The following is a 23,621-nucleotide window of genomic DNA, read 5'->3' on the forward strand; positions in this document are numbered from 1 at the left end:
GAGTTTATTACACACACTGTTCAAGAGTATAGATGTAAGGAATTGCTGTGAATGAGTTGTAGCCCTGTAGTAGACTAGCATTGGATTTAGGGTTAATTTCCTTGTCTTGCTCCCAGTGTTTTCAGGATAGGCTCCATAACTAACCCTGAACATGACAGAGCAGTTACAGCAGATTAATAAATATAAATGTTGTTTTGTTGCAGTGCTGCACAATGCTGTACAGATACCACACGAGTCTATATGATTTCAGTATGGGGTTATGTTTATGTGTATTTATGTGAATTTATGCTCTTTGGAATAAATAACATCTGTAAGAATCTGCAATCTAAAAATTTTAAGCTTGTGCATGCTGAAGGAAAATGCTCAAGCAACCGTACTTTGCTACTTTTTAGTATCTAGAGTATTTAGACTTTATTTTTGCGTTTTTCAAAATGAATGCGTGTACTTATATTATATCTGAGGGAAAAAAAATCTGAATTCTTATCCTTAACCAATTTATTTAGACCTTCAAAGTTTTTGTTACAAATATTGCAGATTTTTTCTTTTCTTATCTGTCCAAAGCCTGTACACAGTAATCAGAATGGGCTCCTGGGCATTTTATATACAGTACATTTCTCCTTAAAGCATTTCTAATTAAATTTGTTAGTATAAAAATATTTATTTCAACCTACTACATTTCAGTATTACCAGTCACAATCCAGTGAGGTGAAGTGCGGTTGAGACAGAGACAGATTTACACATATATGAACCCCAAAGTGATTAAATAATAAAAATTCTCAGTACTCGGGCTCTCACAGGCCCTCGTCATTGCAGCAGAGATAATAGCTGCCCTTTAATGTTAGCTTTTCATTGCAGTTTTATTGACAGCAACAAACCTATATATATATTTTATATAAGCTATATAGACTTTGGAAGGCAATACAAATAAGACAAATATAATGCAAATAAAGCCATGCAAATAAGAGTATAAAGCATTGTATTGTTGATATTCACACAAATAGTAAATTTGTAAGGAAATGGTGCTTTAAGTGATTGAGTCGAAGTGCATAAAGAGATGTATTTTTTTAACACAGATAAGGGAGAAATATAAAATCATTTATAATTTCACATTTCGTTACATTTATTTTTGATACATGTAGTAGATTGTAGTACTCCTTGAGTACTACATATCAGTTAAAGTTACATTTTGTATTATTAGATACTCATAAAGTAGACTTTGTATTATAAATATACCATACGCAAAGTTTCTCTGTGTTTTACAGCAGGAATCTTTTTTACCTTGTATTTTATTTTCAATTTTATTGACTGTTTTATTATATTTTTTTATTATATAAAAAAATGACTGATATCTCATTTCTATGCATCGATAATAAAAAACTTGCACTGATTCTGCATTATGGTGAGTTGAGTTATATTATCAATATATATGTAATAATTAAAACATCTAATCTGTATTATTGTAATATAATTTGCATGTTATTGCATATGATCATATTGGGAAATGTGTTCCGTGAAAATGTCTGAGGTCCGTTTAAAAAAAAAAGGTTGAGGAGCTCTACTTTACACTTGGGCACTACATATAAGATTACTCCGTGAAGTATGAGATGAATATGCAGGTCCGATAGTTTCGGTTCAGAGTCCGGTTTGGGACGGAACCGCTGGTATTCTATCCAATCCCACGGCGCCTCGTCACCCCATAATGCCTCTCGCGCCTCGCGTGACGACGCGCTCGCGCATGCGCAGTACAGAAGCCCACAGGACGACGAGCTTACGGTTGAGAGGTGCTTTTGGTTGGATTACACGGGCTGGTAAACACCTGGTTCCGGCTTTCGCAGGCGACTGTGCTCGTCTCGGTGTGCGGGGAAAGCGTGCGGCCATGACCACGGCAGCTGTTCATAGCAGTCAGCAGGTAAGGTTATCTGCGCGGGGTTTAAGAGCTGCTCGGGCAGTGTGAAATAGGAAGGAAGTGAGTGCGGTTGAAGCTGTTGTTCATTAGCAAGCTAGCAGACAGTCTCTCTGACTCTCACTCAATACTAGGGCATATACCAGGGTTATTAAAGGATATACTATATAAGTGACCTGCCCTAGTTTGGTTCGAGCATGTTGTTTCTCTCTCTCTCTCTCTCTCTCTCTCTCTCTCTCTCTCTCTCTCTCTCTCTCTCTCTCTCGATGTAACTCATGGCAAAGAGGATAGATAGATAGATAGATAGATAGATAGATAGATAGATAGATAGATAGATAGATAGATAGATAGATAGATAGATAAAGATAGACAGACAGACAGACAGACAGACAGACCTGGTGTATGGAGCTTTAACAGGACTGTCACTTAGGGAAATATACAAACTAACCAAAGTCAAGAGGCTGGAGCAGTGTTATTACTGTGAACTATCTATCTATCTAACATTTAATCTCAACTCTAACTAGATAATATTAAACTACAGTCATTCAATTAAAATCTATTTTAAAACCCGCATTAAGTATGAAAAATCGTTATATTGCTCATTGCTGACTGCCTACATTAAACTGCCTTTATTAATATTTCATTGTTCAATTGCATACATGATCGTTTTTGGAAAATGGGTGATTATGGTCATGAGTACTGCTTAATATGTTTTCCAATTATGACAAATATATAATATATGAAAGCTTTTAACTACACCAAATTAGTCATGATTAGTCAGCTTTAGTAATACTGTGATCTGGTGTAAATGTTCATCCGAAAATGTGCTGTGTTTTAATAAACATGTTTGTCTGAGTGGGGTTTTTCCTGTTCTACCAGTTGTCCTTATTCCAGGTGTCTGTTTTTTCTTTTTGTGGAAGAATAACAGCTACTCCTAAATTGCCCCTGGGTGTAAATGAGTGTGGTGAATGCAGGTGTATGTGTGCATTGTGCACTGTAATGAACTCTCGTCTCATACAGGGCACATTCTGCTGCTTTGCACTCAGAGTTTACCGAATAGGCTCTGAATCCTCTGCAAAAAAAATAAAATAAAATAATATATATATATATATATATATATATATATATATATATATATATATATATATATATATAAACTTTGTTTGAAAATTCAAATTTCATTTGTCACATAAACATTGACATATAGCGAAATGCTTTTTACGACTGACAACTGACAACAAGGAAATAAATTTTAAGGTAAAAAATGATAGTACCGTACAATTTAAAAAAAAAAGTATATTTAATTATAATCTCAAATCAAATCAAATTTTATTTGTCACATACACACACATACAGGGTACGACATGCAGTGAAATGCTTATTACAGCAGTCCGGCATGAGGAAATAGGATGGGGAGAAAAATAATACAAAACAAAAGAAGACAAACAAAAGATAAATAAAGCATAAAAACTACATCATATAAAATATAAGAATATATAAGATATAAATTTAGATATATATGTGAGAGAAAAATATGCATATACAAAAAAATGCTTATGGCAGTAAACAGTGAAACAGTAAACAATAAACAATTTAAGGTGGTTTAGAAGCTGATCTATATAATCTGATATATACACTAGCAAAAAATTATATACATGTATATACACATACATGAATTAAACAGAATGGATGGAACAGTGCCAGTGTTTTTTTTAACGGATACAATTTACACTCTTTTGTTCAACTGAAAAACAATCGAGTTGATGAACTGTAGGAGTAAAAGATTTGAACAATTGGAGGATAATCGAGTTTAAGCTCATATTACCTTCTCTTGTATGACATTTTGCAAAAGTTTATTGGTCACTTGTGTTCCTAAACCTCTTTGGATAACTACATAATGTTTGAGACAGGAAAGCTGCAGGAAGCTCACTTGACACATGCAGCTTTTGTTTTCACAGGTGCTTCCTCTGCTATGAGGGTTCTCGATGTCGGCACTGGAGCGTAACATCGTGGCATGATGGAGGAAAGAACTCTGGATTAATGTGCCCAGAGAGACTGATTTAAGTCAGGCTGACAGCAATTTAGATTTATAATTATAGATGCTTTAGAACTTGACCTGTACTGCCTCTTCAGTTTTATGTAGCTGGCTGGAGGGATATTTTTTGATGCAAAACAGAAGCTTGTTTAGCTTTTAGCCAAGCCAATTTGAATGTTGGAATAATCTCAAATCCCTCCTGGGGCTGACTAAGTGAGCGCCCAAGTCTGAGCCAAAGAGATTAAGATCATATTAGATTTTTAAATGAAGGAAAGAGGAACACCTGTTTGACGGAGCTGCCAAATCTGGACCACTCTGCTTTCATTGATTTTGACGTCTCTTTTGTGCTTAAGACAGTGTCTGTCTCATTCGTCTTTTTCTTCCACTGTGTGTAAAAAGAGCCATTCATTGCTTATCATCGTTTTTAATGTAGGGATACATTTAGCATTGAATTTTTTTTTGCTTTAGAAGTATGACTTTATTCATCACAGTCAGCATTCCCTAAGTTTAAAAAAAAGTCAAGCTAAAGAGCCAATGTGACAAAACAAGTGTTTTTACCCACTCAGCCATCCTCTCTGTGCTGCTTTGTGTAAACCTCCATTCACTGTGATTACTTTGTCTCCACTTTGAGCCCTTTGAGTCAAAAGGATTGCACAAGCAAACGTGTATACACACTGTTGAGCAACACTAGGCTCCCTGTTTGGACTGCCTCTGTTTGGCCCTTGTGTTTTTTTTTTTTTTTTTTTTTTTTTTTTTTTTCCCCTCTCATTTCCTGTGGATTTGAATGATTGAGGACGAGGGCCACAGCCTTGGCAATGCTTTGTATGTATTTGACTTATCACTTTACTTTTGTTTCTGAGCACCAAACTGACCCCTGCCCTTAAGACTGGAGCTCTATGGATATGCAAAGGGATGAACAAGTCTTGCTGACAAGGCCTGACCTTCTGGCGCACCCTGCATGCTAACGGATTTCCGCCTTTTTTATGATATTTCTTTCCTATCCAAGTTGTGAATAGGTTAAACAGTTTTTATCTTTACGCCTGACCCTGCTGCAGCATTGTTTGGCTAAAAGGACAGGATGAAACTGAAAAAGCAGGTGACTGTGTGCGGCGGGGCCATCTTCTGTGTGGCTGTCTTTTCTCTTTATCTGATGTTGGATCGTGTCCAGCATGACCCATCCCGGAGACAGAATGGGGGAAACTTCCCAAGGGTAAGAAAGTGTGTGTGTGTGTGTGTGTGTGTGTGTGTGTGTGTGTGTGTGTGTGTGTGTGTGTGTGTGTGTGTGTGTGTGTGTGTGAGTGATTGTGAGTGATTGTGTGTGTGTGTGAGTGATTGTGTGTGTGTGTGTGTGTGTGTGTGTGTGTGTGTGTGTGTGTGTGTGTGTGTGTGTGTGTGTGTTTGTGTGCTGATAGCATTTTATCATTTTTTTTAAGTGCATTTTTTACTGACAGAATTGCACATTGCACACACAAACAACCAAACAAAAACCACTGGCACTTACATATTACATATTACTTACACACGTACACAACAGCTTTGTGTGTTTGTGTAATATGTGCAATTTTGTCTGTAAAAAAAATAATAAAATATTATACACTGCAAAAGAGGTTTGATATAAGAAAACAGCAATCTAATACAAATTCTCTATATTTAAAAAATAAATAAATAAAATACATATAGAATTTCCACCAATCTTGGATTAAATAAACACAGTCTCTGATTCAGGGAAAATGATTGGCTTAGACGTAATGAGCTCTGTAATGAAGTCATTATTATATATAAGTCAGTAGAGCTCCAAAGTAGGCTAAAATGCTGGTTCTGTGAACTCTTATTCAGGTCTTGTAGATTGCAGCATGTTGAGGAGAGCAAAGCTTAACCCTTATGCTTTAACTGCTCATATGAATTGCAATTGTAAGTGTCTTTGATGCAAATCTTTGATTTGCATGAACTCAGAATACTGGTGAAGACAAACATGGCTGTCACAATAAAAGAAAGAACATTTGAATGGTACCCAAACACATCATTTCTGTTTCTTTTTCACAACACAATCGAAAGGTTTTTTTCTTGTTTAATTTAAAGTTTATTTTAAAGTCGACTGTGAACAGCCTTTTTCAAGGACAATAAGAACTTTGCTAGAATTATATAACAACATTTTTATTCTCTTAAAGCCTATGAGAGGGAGAGTAGAAAAATTATACAGACTGGTTTGAGCAGACAGGAAGGCTGCCTCAAATATCTGCTACTGGTGAGCTGAAAAGAATCTCAGAACATAAATTGTTAAATCAAAAATATAAAAGTAAGAAATAAGGAAAGAAAAGAACATAAATAGTATAATCATACACTCACTGAAAAAAAAAACATTCAGATATGATTAGAATTTTTTTGTTAAAAATATTTGGATTATTATATTAGAAACCTTTATACTTTAATATATATTGTGTATCATAATGCTTTTTTTTTTTTTTTTTTTAGAAATGGAGTATATTTTTTGCCACACACCAATATTATTGACACGTCCTGCTAAAAGCTTTGTCCTGACACACAAACATAACAGAAAGTGGCTATAAATAAACAATTTAAATTACAATCCAAACACTCTTAATGTTTTAGAAACAATGTTCACGCCTGATCAGACAGTTGGTTAGTCAGTAGATGAGTTTGTGTCTACTTGTATTCAAATATCTGTTATTAGTATTTAATGAAAAATAATATAGACACTGTGATGTACATGACCTGCCAGGACCCCATCTTTTCCAGTAGAAAATGTGTGTTTGTACTGTGATGGTAGGTTAAATGTTTCTTCTCCCTTTTTAATTTTAGAGCCAGATTTCGGTGTTGCAGAATCGCATTGAGCAGCTGGAGCAGCTTCTGGAGGAGAACCACCAAATCATCAGCCACATTAAAGACTCTGTTCTGGAGCTTACGGACACAGGCGGCATCTCACCCAGTGGACAACTTCCGTTTCGCAGTGCCAATGGCTCCTGGGTGCTGCCTTTTGATGGAAGGCATACCGTCCTCAATATTAAACCCCAAGACTGCCAATTCGCACTGGGCCGCCATAGCCAGAGCGACCTGCAGGCAAGTGCTCTAAAGACACAAATTTCAGTGCCTGTGTTTTAAAACAGGCTTCTATTTAGCATGACTGTGAAAATCACTTTAGCAGCTTCTGTTGCACCATGTGCACCCTGCATTTTTTAACATGAGTAAATAAATTTTTTTTCTCTTTCCATTTTTTTTTTAAACATAACATTTTGTACTATAATTGAATATGAAGAGACATTTTTAAGTAGGGGTGTGTGTCCACTCGCAACTTTTTTACTATAGTTGCAGTAGTAAAAATTGTCTTGCTATATTTACTTCTCTTTTTAGTAAATATAGCAAGGAAGCCTTTCATTGATTTTTAAACATTTAAATATCATAAACACCCACCAAACGCAAGCAGGGAGAGGATATGCTACACACAGCATAGCACGGTTGAGTAAACATGGGTGTGAATCACAGCTGCTCTTCTGCTATTAAAATGAAATATGGCATAACAGAACGCGTCCTCCCCTAATACTTGATGCAGGGAGAAAATGTTTGATATTAAGCTTAATATTAGTTAGTTATTGTAACGTTTCTGTTTCTTTCTGTGTGTAGATGCTGGATGTGTACTCTCTGCTGAGCTTTGATAATGTGGATGGAGGAGTATGGAAGCAGGGCTTTGATATCACATATGAGCCCAATGAATGGGACAATGAACCCCTGCAAGTGTTTGTAGTGCCCCACTCTCACAATGACCCAGGTAAAAATAAAACCATTATTAGGTATTAATTAGTGGTATCATAAAAGCTTCAAATACAATCATGTCTGTGTTATTAGTATGTCTATTGTAAGCAAATGTTATTTAATTTGCTTACAATATTGCAATGCAATATTATATAGGCTTTACATATTCTGCATTTGTGTAAATGAAACAGATACTCAGCAGCCTGTTCCCCACACAGGTGCACTGTAGGTAAAGTAGGGCACACGGTGGCTTTGTGCAAGTTGGAGTATTTGTGAGCTGTGAGAAATACTGTAGCTACACTAGGCACATAATGAGCTACTCTATCTGTCCTCTGGTTACTATGGAATTAACTCAGAATATCACTCTTAGAAGCCTAGAATGCAAATCCTCTTTCCTACTTATTAAAAATGTTCTTTCCAACTTACAAGTTAACACTTGTGTTGGGGCATTTTGATCTCTGCATTGGAATCAGTTCTCTTTGTTAAATAGTTTTGTCTGCATGCTGAATGTTGGCTGTTGATGTAATTTGATTCACCAGAGCTGCAATAGTTTGTGTCACGGACAGACAGCCTGCTGATCCTGTTGTTTATGCTGACACCTGAGTTTTAAACTTTTTAACCCATACACCAATGTCGCGTTGTCTGTCACCTAATACAATAATAAAGGTATATTTTGACAACGATACTAACAATAGCCAATAAAGGTCCAAATACAACGCACCTTTCTAAGTGTTGAGTATGCTGCGTCTGCTCGCCTGTATTTGCATGCTATTTGCTACTTGTAGAAATGAGAAGTGTCTCTTGTTGAACTGACTCTTATGCTATGTAAGTTCTATCTTATCCTATTTTAAACATAAGGCTACCATACAACTGTGCTATGCTATTCGATTAACTTAACAAAATCAGTGTGTGGCTTCCATAATGCCTTTTTCCGTGTTGTTTTCAGTCATATGAAAAGAGCATGTAGTCCACGGGATAAAGCGATGAATGTCACTAATGATCACTATTATCTCTCTTGCACTGCCAGGTTGGGTCAAAACATTTGACAAATATTTTTATGACCAGACACAACATATTTTAAACAACATAGTGGTCAAGCTTTCAGAGGACCCACGCAGGAAGTTCATCTGGTCTGAGATATCATACTTTGTCAAGTGGTGGGAGAATGTTGACAGTAGCAAACAGGAAATCATGCGCAAGTAAGTTACACCTCAGTGGCCTTATATAAATGGAGGTTTTCCCGCCTGCTAATTTAATCTGTGTTTTAAAATCTCTTTGCCAGATTGATTCTGGGAGGGCAGCTGGAGATAGTGACAGGAGGATGGGTAATGACAGATGAGGCCAATAGTCACTACTTTGCCATGATTGACCAGCTTATTGAAGGGCATCAGTGGCTGGAAAAAAACTTAGGTGTGCTCAAAGATTAATGTATAATAGTTGATGTTTAAAGAACACCAATGTAGCTAGTGTATTGTATATATTTTGCTTTCTGTACAGTTAGAGAACAGCAGTTTTATTTGTGATGGTTTTGTTGAACTTATTTTTATGTAATGTATGTGTTCAGGTATAACTCCTCGTTCAGGGTGGGCTATTGACCCTTTTGGCCACAGTGCCACCATGCCTTACTTACTGAAGAAAGCCAACCTGACCAGCATGCTGATTCAAAGAATCCATTACTCTATTAAGAAGCATTTTTCCTCCACACAGAATCTGGAGTTTATGTGGAGACAGGCTTGGGGTGAGCGTCCACAAAAACATTTTTACGCCTTACACTTTACACTTATTTGAACATGTGACCATTAATAATATAAACAAGGAATTAAAAGTGAAGTTGTAAAGATCCCTGCTTGTACAATATTTTACAACTTTGCTTGTGCTCAGTTATCATTCATGTTTTTGCTTCTGCCCATGTCCAAACAAAGGTTTATTGCAAGTCCAAAATATTTTACTTTAGAATCCATGTATGAAGAAAAGTTTTTTGAAGGTGTAAATTGTTTTTAGCAGAGTTTTAGTTTAGTTTCGTTTGTGACACTTAAATATCTTTTTATTTTTTGTAACAGATCCTGAGTCAGGCACCGACCTGTTCTGCCACATGATGCCCTTCTACAGCTATGATGTGCCTCACACATGTGGCCCTGACCCAAAGATCTGCTGTCAGTTTGATTTTAAGAGGCTGCCAGGCAGCAGAATCAACTGTCCCTGGAAGGTGCCCCCACGGGCCATCACGGAGGATAATGTAGCCGAGAGGTAATATCTTACTAGGGTCTCTGAATCACTATGGTTCAGAGATGATTATGGTTCAGACAGTGGCAATGAGTAAAAGACAGGAGGTGGAGCTGGAGGTAGCAGAGCTGAAGATGTTGAGGTTTTCGTTGGGAGTGACAATGATGGACAGGATCAGAAACTAGTTGTAGTTGTAGTAGGAGGTTTATGGATGTGGTAAGGGAAGACATGCAGGTAGTTGGGGTGAAAGAGGCAGATGTAGAGGACAGGGGGGGTATGGAGACGGATGATCCCCTGTGGCGACCCCTAATGGGAGAAGCCGAAAGAAGGAGAAAGAGAAAGAAAAAGAAGGTCTCTGAATCACAGTTTTGTTTATAAAATAAATGTACGATCCATTTTATATTACACCCCATTAATATTGCTGTGAGATGAAAGTGCACTGTTAACAACTAATTTGTGTTTATATCCCAGGGTTCAAGCACTTTTGGACCAGTATCGCAAGAAGTCTAAGCTTTACCGTAGCAAAGTTTTGCTAGTTCCATTGGGAGATGATTTTCGCTATGATAAAGCCCTAGAATGGGACCAACAATATTTAAATTATCAGAAGCTTTTTGATTACATGAACTCTCATCCAGAATTGCATGTAAAAGTAAGTACTGGTATACTACTATAACAAGCTGCTATTAACAGACTGTCCTGACACATTCTGACCCAATTATAAGTATTTGATAAGAAATGAAATTTTCCAATTGTCAGATTGCAGTCTTTATTGTTTGCTTTTTTTTCTCCTCCTTTGTATAAATTGCGCAAAAATTTTACATTGCTGACAAAAACCTTGTTATATGGATGTGCATTGTTGTGTTTGTAGGGTTATTCAGATTTTTTAAATATATCTTATTTGCTGTTTTGCTGTTAATCATAGAATTCTCTGTTTTCAGGCCCAGTTTGGCACACTATCAGACTACTTCACTGCTGTATATAAGGCTAATGGAGTGGGTCATGGGATGAGACCGCCTGGTTACCCTATACTGAGTGGAGATTTCTTTGCTTATGCTGACCGGGAGGATCATTACTGGAGTGGCTACTACACCTCTAGACCATTCTACAAAAACCTAGACCGTGTAATCGAATCTCATCTTAGGTTGGTTCACAAGTTTTTATTCACATTCAGTCAGTGCATGAAAAGTATTTTTTAATTTTTTTGGGGTTTTTTTGGCTCTTTGTTTTGCTTTTCTGGCTCATTGTCTAGTCATGTGCTGCCAAATATGCACACAAAAGCAAGAATCGAATAATGGATATTGAAATTAGTGATTTAATTAATGCTTTGGCTAAGACTTTTTTTAGTTGGCAGGAAGGAATTTGTATTGCCAGGTGGCCTAAGGCATTTGCTGTTTACTCCCTTGTCTCTTTGTCTGGCGTAAGCATTGTGAACCTGTGCTCATAATTATCGCTTTTTTGAAGCTGTTATTGGTTATTGGTGATGATAGCTTCTCGAGTTATTTCCCACTGCTGTTGCTTAGGCTGTTGCAATAGCTTCCTAATCAAAAGCTCGATATGGTGTTTTACTAAACCATATGCACCACAATGATTGCAAGGATTTTCTTTATTATTTTGTTTTAAGCAAAAAATTCTGGTCCTTCCATGGTACAAAGCTGATGTCACAAAATATTTAGCAAAACTGAATTGTCAAGAAAGATGCATCAGTTTATACATTTTGTGGAATGTTTCAGGGGTGCAGAGATTCTCTACAGTTTGGCTGTTGCACATGCACGCCATGCAGGAATGGAAGGGCGCTACCCCATCTCAGATTACTCCCTCTTGACTGATGCTAGGCGAAGCGTTGCTCTCTTCCAGCATCATGATGCAATCACTGGTACTGCAAAGGAGGTTGTTGTCATTGACTATGGTGCCAGGTCAGAGTCTATAAAATGTTTTTTGTTTATCACCCAAAATGTAAAATAGTGTTTGCTAAATAAAATGAAAACCTACTACAAGTTTTGCTAATGACCATATAACCAAAATGTTTTCATTTTTCTCTTTTATACAGGTTACTGCGTGCACTTATTGGCTTAAAAAGAGTGATCATTAATGCAGCACATTTTCTCATAATGAAAAATAAAGATGTGTATCGCTTCTACCAGACTGAGCCCTTCCTGGAAACGGTAAAGAGCATAAATCTCTTTATATAAACAATTCAGCAGAAGCCATTTAAAAATAAACCTACTCTCTGTGTGTTTGTGAGTGTAGGATGACAGACGTGCAACACAGGACTCTTTACCCCAGCGTACTCTGATTGAATTGGACTCTTCTTCCAGGTATGTCAACCACTTAAAATGATCCCTCAGACCAACAAGACAAGTTTGATTTTCACTTTCTAGCAACCAGTGCAGTGGATCCTAAATATTTTTTTAAACACTCTTTTTACAAAAATTTTTTTATTGAATTGTTTGAAAAAATTTATGATTTTCACTTTATTTGTGTCCTGTGCAATATCATGTCTGCCCTTGTGTAATCCTTTAGGAACATGTTATTATAGTGTCATAACATATATTAAAAAAAGGATTAAATACAAAGAAAATCTCATACCCAATAGTTTCCATTTGAATCAGCATTGTGCAGTGCTAGTCAGTGAGCTGGTGGAATGCAAAGAAATCTGAGGGCCAGATATTTTTTTCCTCCCACTGACAGGTTAATAAATAGCCAGCTTTAACTGAAAGGACCCCATGAATTACTACAAACACTCTTATCTTCTGACCTTATGTACTCAATCACCAACAGATAGCCATTATGTCTCTCTTGTTTAGGTACCTTGTACTGTTTAACCCTGTGGAGCAAGAGCGACTGTGTTTGGTCACTGTACTGGTGAACTCAGCACGGGTCAGAGTACGCACTGAGGATGGTCAGACCCTACCAGTCCAGCTCAGTGCACAGTGGAGCTCAGCTGTGCAGATGGATGGAGAAGTCTACCAGGTATTAGGGGATGCAAATAAGTATATGATTAATGACCCTATTTCTGAAAAACATTTTACTCAGTAACTTTCTAAGAATGTAAACATCTCCCCTGAAATGCATTTGACTGTATCCAGTCAGAACAAGCCTGTTGGCTGAAACAGTTCCTTTATTTATATATATACTGTTGTTTTCTGTAAAGCTGCTTTGAGACAATGTCTGTTGTGAAAAGCGCTATACAAATAAACTTGACTTGACTTGACTTATATATAAATAACGTCTATAACCTTCAGTTAAAAAAGTATGATGAGGTTTTAAAATAAGTCAAATATAATAAATATAATTTTTTACCTAATAAAAAATACTTAGAAAACAATTCTAATGATATGTGCACATCTGACTCCAGATGTTCAGGCTTATCTGACTTTGTCCTGCTTCTCTTTTCCGGTCATTCCCAGGCTTCCTTCATGGTCCGCCTCCCTGCTCTGGGATTGGCTGTGTTCCATATTCACGACTCCATCGACAATCCTATGACTTTACGCTCTGAAACACTACTGAGACTTCCGGGGACGAGTCAGAGTGTGCACAGTTTGGATCCCCTTCCTATACGCTCTCAGGTGGCTGACTCACAGCCCTTCTACATACAGACCCGATCTCTCACGTTGGGCTTCTCTGGCACCTCAGGCCTGTTGGAGGTGAGCCATCAATCCAGTGGGGCTGGAGTCATAAAAGTCTAGTACAGTGTTAACATTGGTCCATAAAAGACCCTATAGACCTTGGAGGATTTAATGCCAGATTTTAACTTGAAGTGCTTAGGATGTACTGCACACTGCTATAAATTTAAATGCGTAGGTTCTAGTGAATTTTTCCTTGAGGACGTAAATTTATTGGTCACAAAAACAATTGAAAAAACAAGATGGAGATTCCTATTTTAGCATGTTCTTCTCCGTGCCACTAAAAGTTTCTAGGAAAGATTTTTATTAAGAATTTCCTAACTGACAACAAAATGCAGGCTTGACCATTTAGCTGCAGATGACGGCAAAGGTCATTGACTGTGATTGGCTAGAGCTGTTGCAGTTTGTACAGTAAATTAGTAATGAAAATCCAAATGCACACCCATATAAGTTGTGACTGTGATAAACAAATAGAATGTTCATACACGAAAGAAACTAAATGCTCATGTGAGATATATTGTTTTCATAAGGCCACTATGCACCAGCACATGCATGTCAATGAAAGAGTTGTATTTTATTTGACATTTAGAGCACCAAGGCATAATCTTTATGTAGTGCATTATAACAGTGTGAGCATGACTTTGTAACATCCGAAAGAAGCATTTAGATTTTTGTTCAGTATTGTATGATTATATCATTTCATGTTCAGTCTGTTTCATAGCTGTCTATTAACCAAACACTGATATTCAATTCTGAAAAATGCCATCACCCTTACTGTAGCTATGCTTATAGCGGAATATTGTTTTTGTGTGTATGGATAGATAATTACAATTATAACCCTTCTGTTAAAAAATAAGATAACTTCCATGTCTGAGAATGTATTATGCAAACATTCTTATCTAGAAATGCCCAGGCGATGTGTTTGTACATTACCACAGGCAGGGAATCTATACAGCAGTGCTATTTTGCCTCAGTGACAATGTCCTTGTTTGTTGAGTTACTCAGTTTTGGTAATTGATTAATAAAATGCACACAAACAGCATGTTTGTGTATTTGCATTTCACTTCTCTGCTTAACAGTAATTATAAGTAATATTAGACTAGATAATGTGTTGGTAAACTAGTTGACCTGTTTTGTTGAGCTGCTTTATGGTTAAAGCTCGGCTTTCAAACATTTGTTTCTCTAATGACCCTTGCGGATACTAATATTGCATGAAAACATTGATGAAATATGATAGATTTTTTTCTTTCTCTTCTGTGTGTCCGCTCTCTGCTCTGTGTGTATCAGAGTATCCGCCGTAAGGACGACCCTCAGGAGGTGAGGGTGCAAATCCAATTCCTCACATATGGAACTCGGGCTTCCAAGGACAAGAGCGGAGCATACCTCTTTTTGCCAGATGGTATTGCCACGGTAATCAGTCTTAATTGGAATTGATTTATAAGAGCGCTGGAAAGGGTGGAATAAAGGACTTTTTAAATTGGAGGTGACAATTGCTAGTCTACCATTTTATTTTCATTAAGAGACAGGCAAGCAAAAAACACACAGGTTCAGCAGCTAGCATGCTGGACCCTGAAAAACAATCACCAGACAAGAACATGCCTCCTGTCTCAAAGTTGCAAAATCCTCAACTTTTTAGATTGTAATATAACATCTGTGCTGTCGAATTAATCTTGCTTTTTTTTTTTTTTTTTTTTTTGCTGAAGAATTGGAGACATGCCTCATCCTGTCAGTACCTAGAGTTTCCCAAGCTTTATAACATCCTTTCAGCAAAAGAATCACTCTAAGAGCTTTCTCATTCAGTAAAACTGATAGCTGGCTTACTTTGAATAACTTTAAGTAGAAACTAAGGAAATGAAGGTTCATCAGTTTTGGACAGTTATTAAATCATCATCATCATAATCAAGGAGTAATGAATCTAGCTGACATCTGAGTGTGATTTTTATGTGCAGTCATTCTCAGCCTCAATGCAAGAATGAATGTAGATTGTGGTATCTAAATATTAGTTTATGAGTTGGTGTTTGAGTAATTTCTGTATTTCAATATGTATTTTATTCACCTACAGTATGTCTTTTGTTGCCTGCATTTTTAGAAACAGTTACTGCAACTATGCAGTCCTACTGGTTATCATTGTTCGAGATTGATGGATAAAAAGCTATGCAAATTCTTTCCTTTTTAAATAGTAAACTCATAAAAGCATGTGATCAGCTAGTAATTTGCCTCCTGCCATGTGAAAATCACGTTTTGTACTGTCTCTTAGCCATACATGCAGAAAGAGCCTCCAACTGTGCGTGTTGTAGAGGGTCCTCTCTTTTCTGAGGTGGTCACATACTACCAGCACTTTCAGCAAACGATCCGCATACACAACGTGCCGGGTAAAAAAAAAAAACACACACACACACACACACACACACACACACACACACACACACGATGAGTCATGTGATCATGCTTCATTCAAGCAGAGAGCAGGATTTCTTTGTATTTTTTACATGTGTATATTGTATACCTCAGGTATAGATGGTTTATCTCTGGACATCACCACCTTGGTGGACATCAGGGACCAGAATAATAAAGAATTGGCAATGCGTTTGGTCACGGAAATCCAGAGTGAGGACAAATTCTACACAGACCTTAATGGCTTCCAGGTCAGCATTCATTCATATGTTCATTCATTTCATTCAGTAAACATCCCCATGAGCATCTCAAGCGTCTGCAAAAGCATCATTCACTGTCCCTGAAATAATAATGCTTTCTTCCAACTGCCAATAAATTTGAGGTAATCATATCCAATATACTAATTAAACCTATTTTAGTATAAAGTATGTCTAGTTTTATTGCCTTCAATATTTCCTACATGTTCATTTCCACTTTAATTAAAAAAGCCAATCTGACTGTACGTTCATAAGCAGTTTTTAAACCTCAGGAGTCTTTACACTGAATGGTCCATTTATTATTAATGGTTATAAGCCCATGATTTAACAATGGCTTCTTTTCCACAGAGTGACTGGACCAGGTTCAAGGAACTAACAAACCTTTTTAAGAACCGTCCCACTTTTTTCACCAGTATATGAGCTGAGAAAATGCATTATCAGATGTTGCTAATGGGATTTTTTTTTTTATTATTCAAAGGGTTCACATAATTACAATCCTCAATAGATTTACTAATATTTTTTTACTTCTTGTATTTCCACTCATTCAGTCTTGCGATATTTAATCCTCCCACCCCCCAAACAAAAATCTCCCCTGCACAGATTACACCTTTTTTTTAATTATTGTCATGCACATAACTTAAGCTCCCAGAGCTATTGTCATGGCAACAATGAACCTATTTCCATAACCATGATATTGCTGGTTCTTGATTAAAAAAAGCCAACCATCTAGAAAAGGACCAGCCAAGAAGTGACATGCAATGGTTGTTCCTCCCAGATCCAGCCTCGGAGGTATTTCCAGAAGATACCATTGCAGGCCAACTTCTACCCCATGCCAACCATGGCCTACATCCAGGACAGCCACTACCGTCTGACCCTGCACACAGCCCAGGCCCTGGGAGTCAGCAGCCTTGCAAGTGGTCAGTTCTCAATGTAGTGTTTGCTTAGATTGTACTCTTTGTAGGACATAATGATATTTTGAATGTAGTTTTATTAGAGTTCACATTTTTAGTACCATTCATGTGTTCGCCACAGGTCAGTTGGAGGTGATTTTGGACCGAAGATTGATGCAGGATGATAACAGGGGTCTGGGACAAGGTCTGAAGGATAACAAGAGGACAGCTAACCGCTTCCGGCTCCTGTTGGAGAGGAGATCCAGTGGCAGCAGAGTAAGAGAAATAAGTTCTCAGCCACTAGGTGTCATTCTTCTCTTTCTCTTATAGCTGTAGCGATGACATTTGTTCTATGGCAGGTGTGTTTATGTGAAGTTAGAGCTCCCTCCTTTGAATTCCTTGATTGTTTCCATTGAAGCAGTCACGCACACTGATCTGATGGCTTTTCTTGCCTGGTCTGAGCTGGAAATTTAAATGTAAATGATCTTGTATTTATGTGACTCTGTGGTTCATTTGGACCTGGTATTGTCTGTGTCTCATTATGTGCCTCAACTGGCTCACATTTTTTGTCATTATCATCAGTTTTTATTGATCACTCTCCTCTCATTTTCTTTCTCAATCACTTCCTTCTTATTGCATGCAGCCTGTGGGTTTTTATGCAAAAATCAGCCACATGATAAGTAAAATCATCGCTCATGTTTTAGGAGACAGCAGGAAAGAGGTAATGTTACCACAGCTGCATAGCTTTAGATGAGTAGGTTGCACTTCTTTCTTGTCCATTAACTTAGCTGCTTTCTGTTCCATTTTTCCCATGTGTGATATTGTGTCCACAAGTATTTAAATCCTATTGTTTCTGTATAAGAGTGTGGCAGAATGCAAGTATACTTGAACAATGTTTTTTTTTTTTTAACCTGAAATATTATTCATATAATTATCTGTGTTTTTGTGGTATTATCTAGTTGTCTCTAGTTTTAATTAGCTCATACTTTGCATTCTGTAAACTTACTGAAATCTTTTTCTATAGACTGTTGACAGTGGACCAGTCAGCTTTCCCTCTTTGCTGAGTCACATGACTTCTGCCATTTTGAACCACGAGGTGCTGGCACTGCCTGTCATTCCAAAGAAACGTGGCATTCCCCCTCTTCGCACCTTTTCCCCACTGGCCACATCAATGCCCTGCGACTTTCATCTGCTCAACCTCAGGAGCATCCAAAAACTGGTAACTCATGCATTACTTAATCCATAAAACAGCAGATGTAAATAAGGTTTATTTTATTATAATTTTTTTTATAAAATCTTATAAAATCTTCAAAATATATGCTTAGGAATACTGTTTTTATGCATGTTTTTCAGGATTCTAATGATCCATCCCCACACACTGCTCTCCTGCTGCATCGGCTGGGTCTAGATTGTGGACTCGAGCTCCAGAACCCTGGATTCAACTGCACCACCACACAGGGCAAGGTTAGTCCCTGCAGCACAAACCCAGAGCTGCTTCAATATGTTGCATTAATTTGAACAGTGAGAAGAGGAGAAGTTATATGCTGCAGAATATTTATGACTTAATGGACTGTTAGAAGGTTTCTCAACCTAATCTGTGCCTGTCATTCTTTTCATGTGTGTGTGTGATTACCACAGGGGTTTTAACACATTTATTGAATACAAGAATTAAAAACCACAACATTACACTACAAATCAAGGTCTTATTGTGAGACAGACATAAGATCATTTAAATATCAAAGCTGTGTCATTTTCATCATTGTGTTTCCCTGAACACAGAGGTTATCAACCTCAGCAATACTCCAGATTTTAGGTTTTTTCCCCCTGTTTTATCAGACACACACTAATTCAGGACAGATTTCTAAATAGCTGTGTAATTAAATGTGCTGTGAACAAGGGCGCAGGGGGTTTCTACAGGGCAAGGGAGGCGAGTTTTTGGTTTTGTTGCATCTTCGCACAGTCACATGTCCCACATACTTAAAATTTGTTTATCGGTTTAGCTTAAGAAATGAAGTTTAGATTTCTATTGATATGTAAGTTTCAAGTAAAGAGTTATCTTTTAAATCTTAGTACAGGGAAAGCTGTCCATTATCTGTAGATATTGCACATGTTGGAGAAGGGTGAAATAAGGTTTAAAAATGCTAATGGATTTTATAAAGTATAAGCTTGTCTCATAGCCAGCTTTTATAATTTCATCTTTAATAGGATGCTTTTCCACCTCAATACCAACTTGAGGCATTTCTGAATTCTTTATGCTCTGTGCCTGCTTGTGTCTGATAAGAGTGCTCTGGGTTTGTCTCTAGCTGGCCGTGTCGGGGTTGTTCCGGGGTCTGGACCTGCAGTTGTTGCAGCCCATGTCGCTGACGCTGATGTACTCGGAGACTCCACTATCCAACAACTCTGTTATCACCCTGCAGCCAATGGAGCTTTCTGCCTTTAAGCTCAAACTGCACTAGGCCTTACGACACCAGAACAGCCTGCACACTGCGGCTAGTGCAGAGAGACGGCACATGCCCACAGTCTCTCTTTCTCTCTCTCTCTCTGTCTCTCTCTCTTGCTCTTTGACTCGGGGATGAGGATTATGAACATGCTATATACCAACATGGATGCTGATGTCCTTCCAAAATACTTTTATAAAGGGAGATTGCAGCACCAGTTACGTTCCTGTAGCTGTCCAAGAACAGAGAGACTGGACAATATAAAGATGATTGAATAATTTTTTTTTAATTGTGCTTAAATTCTAATCAACAGAATGACTAGTGATCGAATGCTTTTTGTTAGACCTGGATGCTTGATCATTATCATTTGAGACTTTTTTTTTTTTTTTTTGTCATTCTGGCTGGAACCACTGACATATTTCTGTCTTTGTCTCTTGCGATTTTAAGTAACTTCTTGGGCAGTGTAGCCAATTGTATGTGATTGTCTTTGGCTCTTCATGAACTAGTGGGAATGAGTGCAATATGTGGCGCTTCTCTAGGGGTGGTGGGTTTCTTTTTGTTTTTGATATTAGTTTCTGCACACAAGCTGTGCTTGAAACTTTGTCACTGACCCCGTTTTGTAATTCTGTTGATTGTGCTGCCTGCCGTAGCCGCATGTTTCTGTGAATGTCTGCTCGCTTGCCCTGGCAGCTTCACACACAGCTTTCTCTCCCTCATCTGCAAGTCAGTGGCCTGATTTGAGTTATTTTTCTTTCATTAGTGTAGCGACTGATGACGACAACTTGTCTATTGTTGAAGGTTTTGTTTGTTCCTGAAAATGCTGCTCCCTCCAAATTACCTTGCTGTTATGTACCATTAATTTTTTTTCTTTCCTGGGCCCAAAGTGTTGATGTCTGCTAGGGATGGTGTAGTGTACTATAAAATATGCAGTATACAATACCTCCCATATTTTACATATGGACATTGAGATGTGCAATATGTTACTGTGGTGACTGATTGATTGTGGCCCAATGGCTAGGTAACGAGGCGAGATCGAGAGATTATGATAATGTTTACCATCATGCAGGAGTGAGCCGGTGATGTTCATGATCTCTTCCAGATCAGTATTTTAACTGATCTAAGCTTAGCCTAAAGCCTTTAACCCATATTGCCCTGTGATCAGAGATTAGTGATGCTAACAGTAATGGCTGTATGCTGAGGGAAAGCCGGGGCTCAATAATGTATTGTAAAGTTCCATTCCAGTGGTGTTTGTTCCTAGTGTCTCTTTTGTCCTAATACAGTCATCCATTTGAGTCTGTTTATCATTCAGTGGGACTGTATCTCAACTGCCAGGAGGAAGGAGTCTGTACAACTGAAGCTGTTTCCTGTTTTAGTTCCCCTACTCCTCATCATGTCGTTCCTACTGTGTTTCCTGAAATGGCTCTCCCTCATAGAGACTCACACCTATGATTTACTGTGAGAAATGAATGCTCTGAACTAAACGTTGCTGGTGGAATAGAGGTTAGTAGCACTCATGAAACCTCTGAGCGAGTCGTCACTTTTGCCTTTATCTACACAAAGTAAATTGATGCGTCTGACTGGGCCAGCTAGTCCAAAAGAAGCAAGGAGAGGCTGGTGATATTTATAACAGGAGTATCGATTTGTGAAGAGCTTCAGCTCTTCTGTATTCTTGTCTAAAAATCCTGTTTAGAAATTGACAGACTATAAGAGAACATTAAATGGATAAGTATATAGAATACATTTTTTCTTGAATATTGCTGTGTAAGAGCAGGGGTACTTTGGAGCTCATTTTAAAATGTACTTCTATTGAGTGTGTAAAATTTTATATATATAATTTATATATAATAATTTGCATTTACTACTCATATCACTGCCACACTGCACATCTATACCTTTTTCTCATACAGATTGTCTCCTTATTTGTGCAGTATGATGTAAAAAGGAAAAAAAATGTTTTGTTTTTTTTACTTTCGTTTAGACAAATATTTGTTTCCCCCTTTTGTGTCTATTCCTTCCTGGAAGGATGTTAATGTGAAATGATTTAATGACAATGCAAAGTAAAGGAAAAGAAAAAAATGGTAAGTAGCTAAAGTTGATATTTAATAAACATCAGCCATGGCATTATTATGTAATTTCGCTCCGTGTGGCCCCTGCTTTATGCCATAAACACCTGCAAGCTGATTACAGAATAAATCGGTGAGAAAACGGCTACAGGCATGTTTGTGCTGGTTCATATTAAAGAAGCGTCCCTGCATGTTAGTCCATAGTGCACATGTAGGGGGCAGTAAGGAACTGCAGGATATATAACTGGGAATAGAGATCTTTCACTGATGATGCCCCTTTTATCCACCACCAATTTTCCAAGTGCTGGGAAAACAACATATTTTGTCTGATGTGGACGCTGCTTTCTGTAGAGAAATAGACACCTTTGATCTCTGGTGAGACGCCAGGTCCATGAAAAACAAACCCGGGAGGGGGGGGGGGGTGTTTCTCCTATGGGGTTTTTCCCCTATGATTTACCGATACAGGTGGAAAATTGCCAGTCGGATAATATGAGAAGAATTCAGGGTTTTTCATGCAGTGACTGAGGTCAATGTTTAGGTGAAGCAAACTGATTCTGAAGCTGCCCTAAGGTGCTGGAGACTTCAGAGAAAGCTTTCTCCGTTACTGATCAATCTGCCTGCCAGAATAAGGGAGAGAAGCAGCAGAGTATTGAAATCTTGTGTCAGGGTTTTGATGAAGTAAGACAGCTGTGTAGCTCACGTAGATGGAGGGGTCGTGAAGGAGAAATGAGTCAGTTTAGAGTAGGCAGGGTTGAATAAATAGAGGTATAAATGCAGGTTTTGTGTTTGGTATTGGATCGAAGAACGAGCGAGGAATGATGAATGCCATTGACGGCCTAATTGTTGAAATTTGAATGCGTGAGCTTTGAGGGACGTCACACAGGCGTAAGCCGAACCGAATCTTTGCTTTTGTTTGCTCCTGCTGCTATAAGAAAAGCACAAAGAGCAACTTTACAGCACTAATCAGTAATTAATGAACAGAAGACAGTTTCCTATTGATCACATTCAAATAGGATGAGTTTGTGTAATGTGATCATACCGTTGTGATTTACTTATTTCAGTCAACAGTACATTAGAAAAAAAGCCCTGTGCTTCAGTTTGGCCTGTCTGGAAAACAATATTGATTTTCTTCACTCCTCATGTAACAGACTTACAAACAACACTTCTGAAGGTTGCAGGCTGACAGGGAAGGTACAGTAGGCTGTAGACATGTTTCTTAGAAATAACATGGAACCTTTTAAGATTTTTAATGTACAGTATTTATGCCAAACTATTTCTGTTTCTGAGAACATGCTCCGTAGGCTGCATTTGCTTGACTGGCCTATTTCTTGTGTGCTTTATTTGGCTCCAGATTTCTCATCTTTCGATCAAATGACACATTTAGGCAGCATGCGACTGGACTACTGAGCTACACACAGCTCAGATTTTTGAGGTTTCACAGCAGTGTTTGCACACCTCTCTCTATAAGACCAACGAGATTAAATTTGAGGCCAGGGGCAACATCTGGCAGAAATAATCAGGTGTATTTAGTAAGATATGACATGATAAACTGGCAGCCTCGGCTTTGGAGGTAGTGAAACCTTTAACAATCAGCCAGTGCTTCCGACTCAGGAGGAAAGAACTGGGCAGAGGAACAGATGCATGTATTTTTAACAGACGTTAATGATGAATTGTGAACATCTATCACAAGGGAATCTGCCCCTCCATGCCCCAAAAGTGGTGTATCCTAGTTATAATGCCAGGCATGCGTTCACTCTAGGCGTGAATTAGAGTTGGACCTCTCTCCCCCAGCGGAGTTAATTATGGAAATCATTTTCCATGGACTACTTCCATAAACTATATTTTGCTATGCTTTAGGGAGCATGGAAGTTCTCTAATCAGTCACCAATAAATCTGAGCTTCGCCACTCATAAATCTATTAGTCCTCTTCCAATGCATTCAGCACACAGTGAACAGTGTAAAGCGGTGTGATCACTTTTACACGAGGATTAGCCCTTATCTACATGTTTATATTTCCTTGTATAAAT

The 23,621-nt window shown here is 37.9% G+C and overlaps 1 protein-coding gene across 1 annotated transcript; it reads left to right on the forward strand.

The window, feature by feature from the left end:
* Positions 1 to 1,731: 1,731 nt before the first annotated feature.
* On the forward strand, positions 1,732 to 21,663 carry man2a2 (mannosidase, alpha, class 2A, member 2). Its single transcript, XM_083547541.1, has 23 exons — positions 1,732 to 1,909; positions 3,862 to 5,148; positions 6,759 to 7,016; positions 7,578 to 7,722; positions 8,734 to 8,905; positions 8,989 to 9,116; positions 9,271 to 9,444; positions 9,767 to 9,953; positions 10,401 to 10,578; positions 10,868 to 11,070; positions 11,660 to 11,842; positions 11,977 to 12,091; positions 12,177 to 12,244; positions 12,734 to 12,899; positions 13,337 to 13,573; positions 14,840 to 14,962; positions 15,810 to 15,924; positions 16,064 to 16,197; positions 16,979 to 17,120; positions 17,236 to 17,369; positions 18,118 to 18,312; positions 18,447 to 18,557; positions 19,397 to 21,663. The coding sequence occupies exons 2-23, from the start codon at positions 5,017 to 5,019 to the stop codon at positions 19,547 to 19,549; spliced, it is 3,453 nt and encodes a 1,150-aa protein (XP_083403667.1). The 5' UTR covers positions 1,732 to 1,909; positions 3,862 to 5,016; the 3' UTR covers positions 19,550 to 21,663.
* Positions 21,664 to 23,621: the final 1,958 nt, after the last annotated feature.

This window comes from Silurus aristotelis (assembly GCF_946808225.1).
Source record: "Silurus aristotelis genome assembly, chromosome: 7".
NCBI lineage: Eukaryota > Metazoa > Chordata > Actinopteri > Siluriformes > Siluridae > Silurus > Silurus aristotelis.

Coding starts and splice junctions, on each gene's coding strand:
- man2a2 (XM_083547541.1), top strand. CDS start 5,017: ATGAAACTGAAAAAGCAGGTGACTGTGTGCGGCGGGGCCATCTTCTGT. Junction 11,071..11,659: donor GTAATCGAATCTCATCTTAG/GTTGGTTCACAA, acceptor GGAATGTTTCAG/GGGTGCAGAGATTCTCTACA. Junction 18,558..19,396: donor GCACCACCACACAGGGCAAG/GTTAGTCCCTGC, acceptor GTTTGTCTCTAG/CTGGCCGTGTCGGGGTTGTT.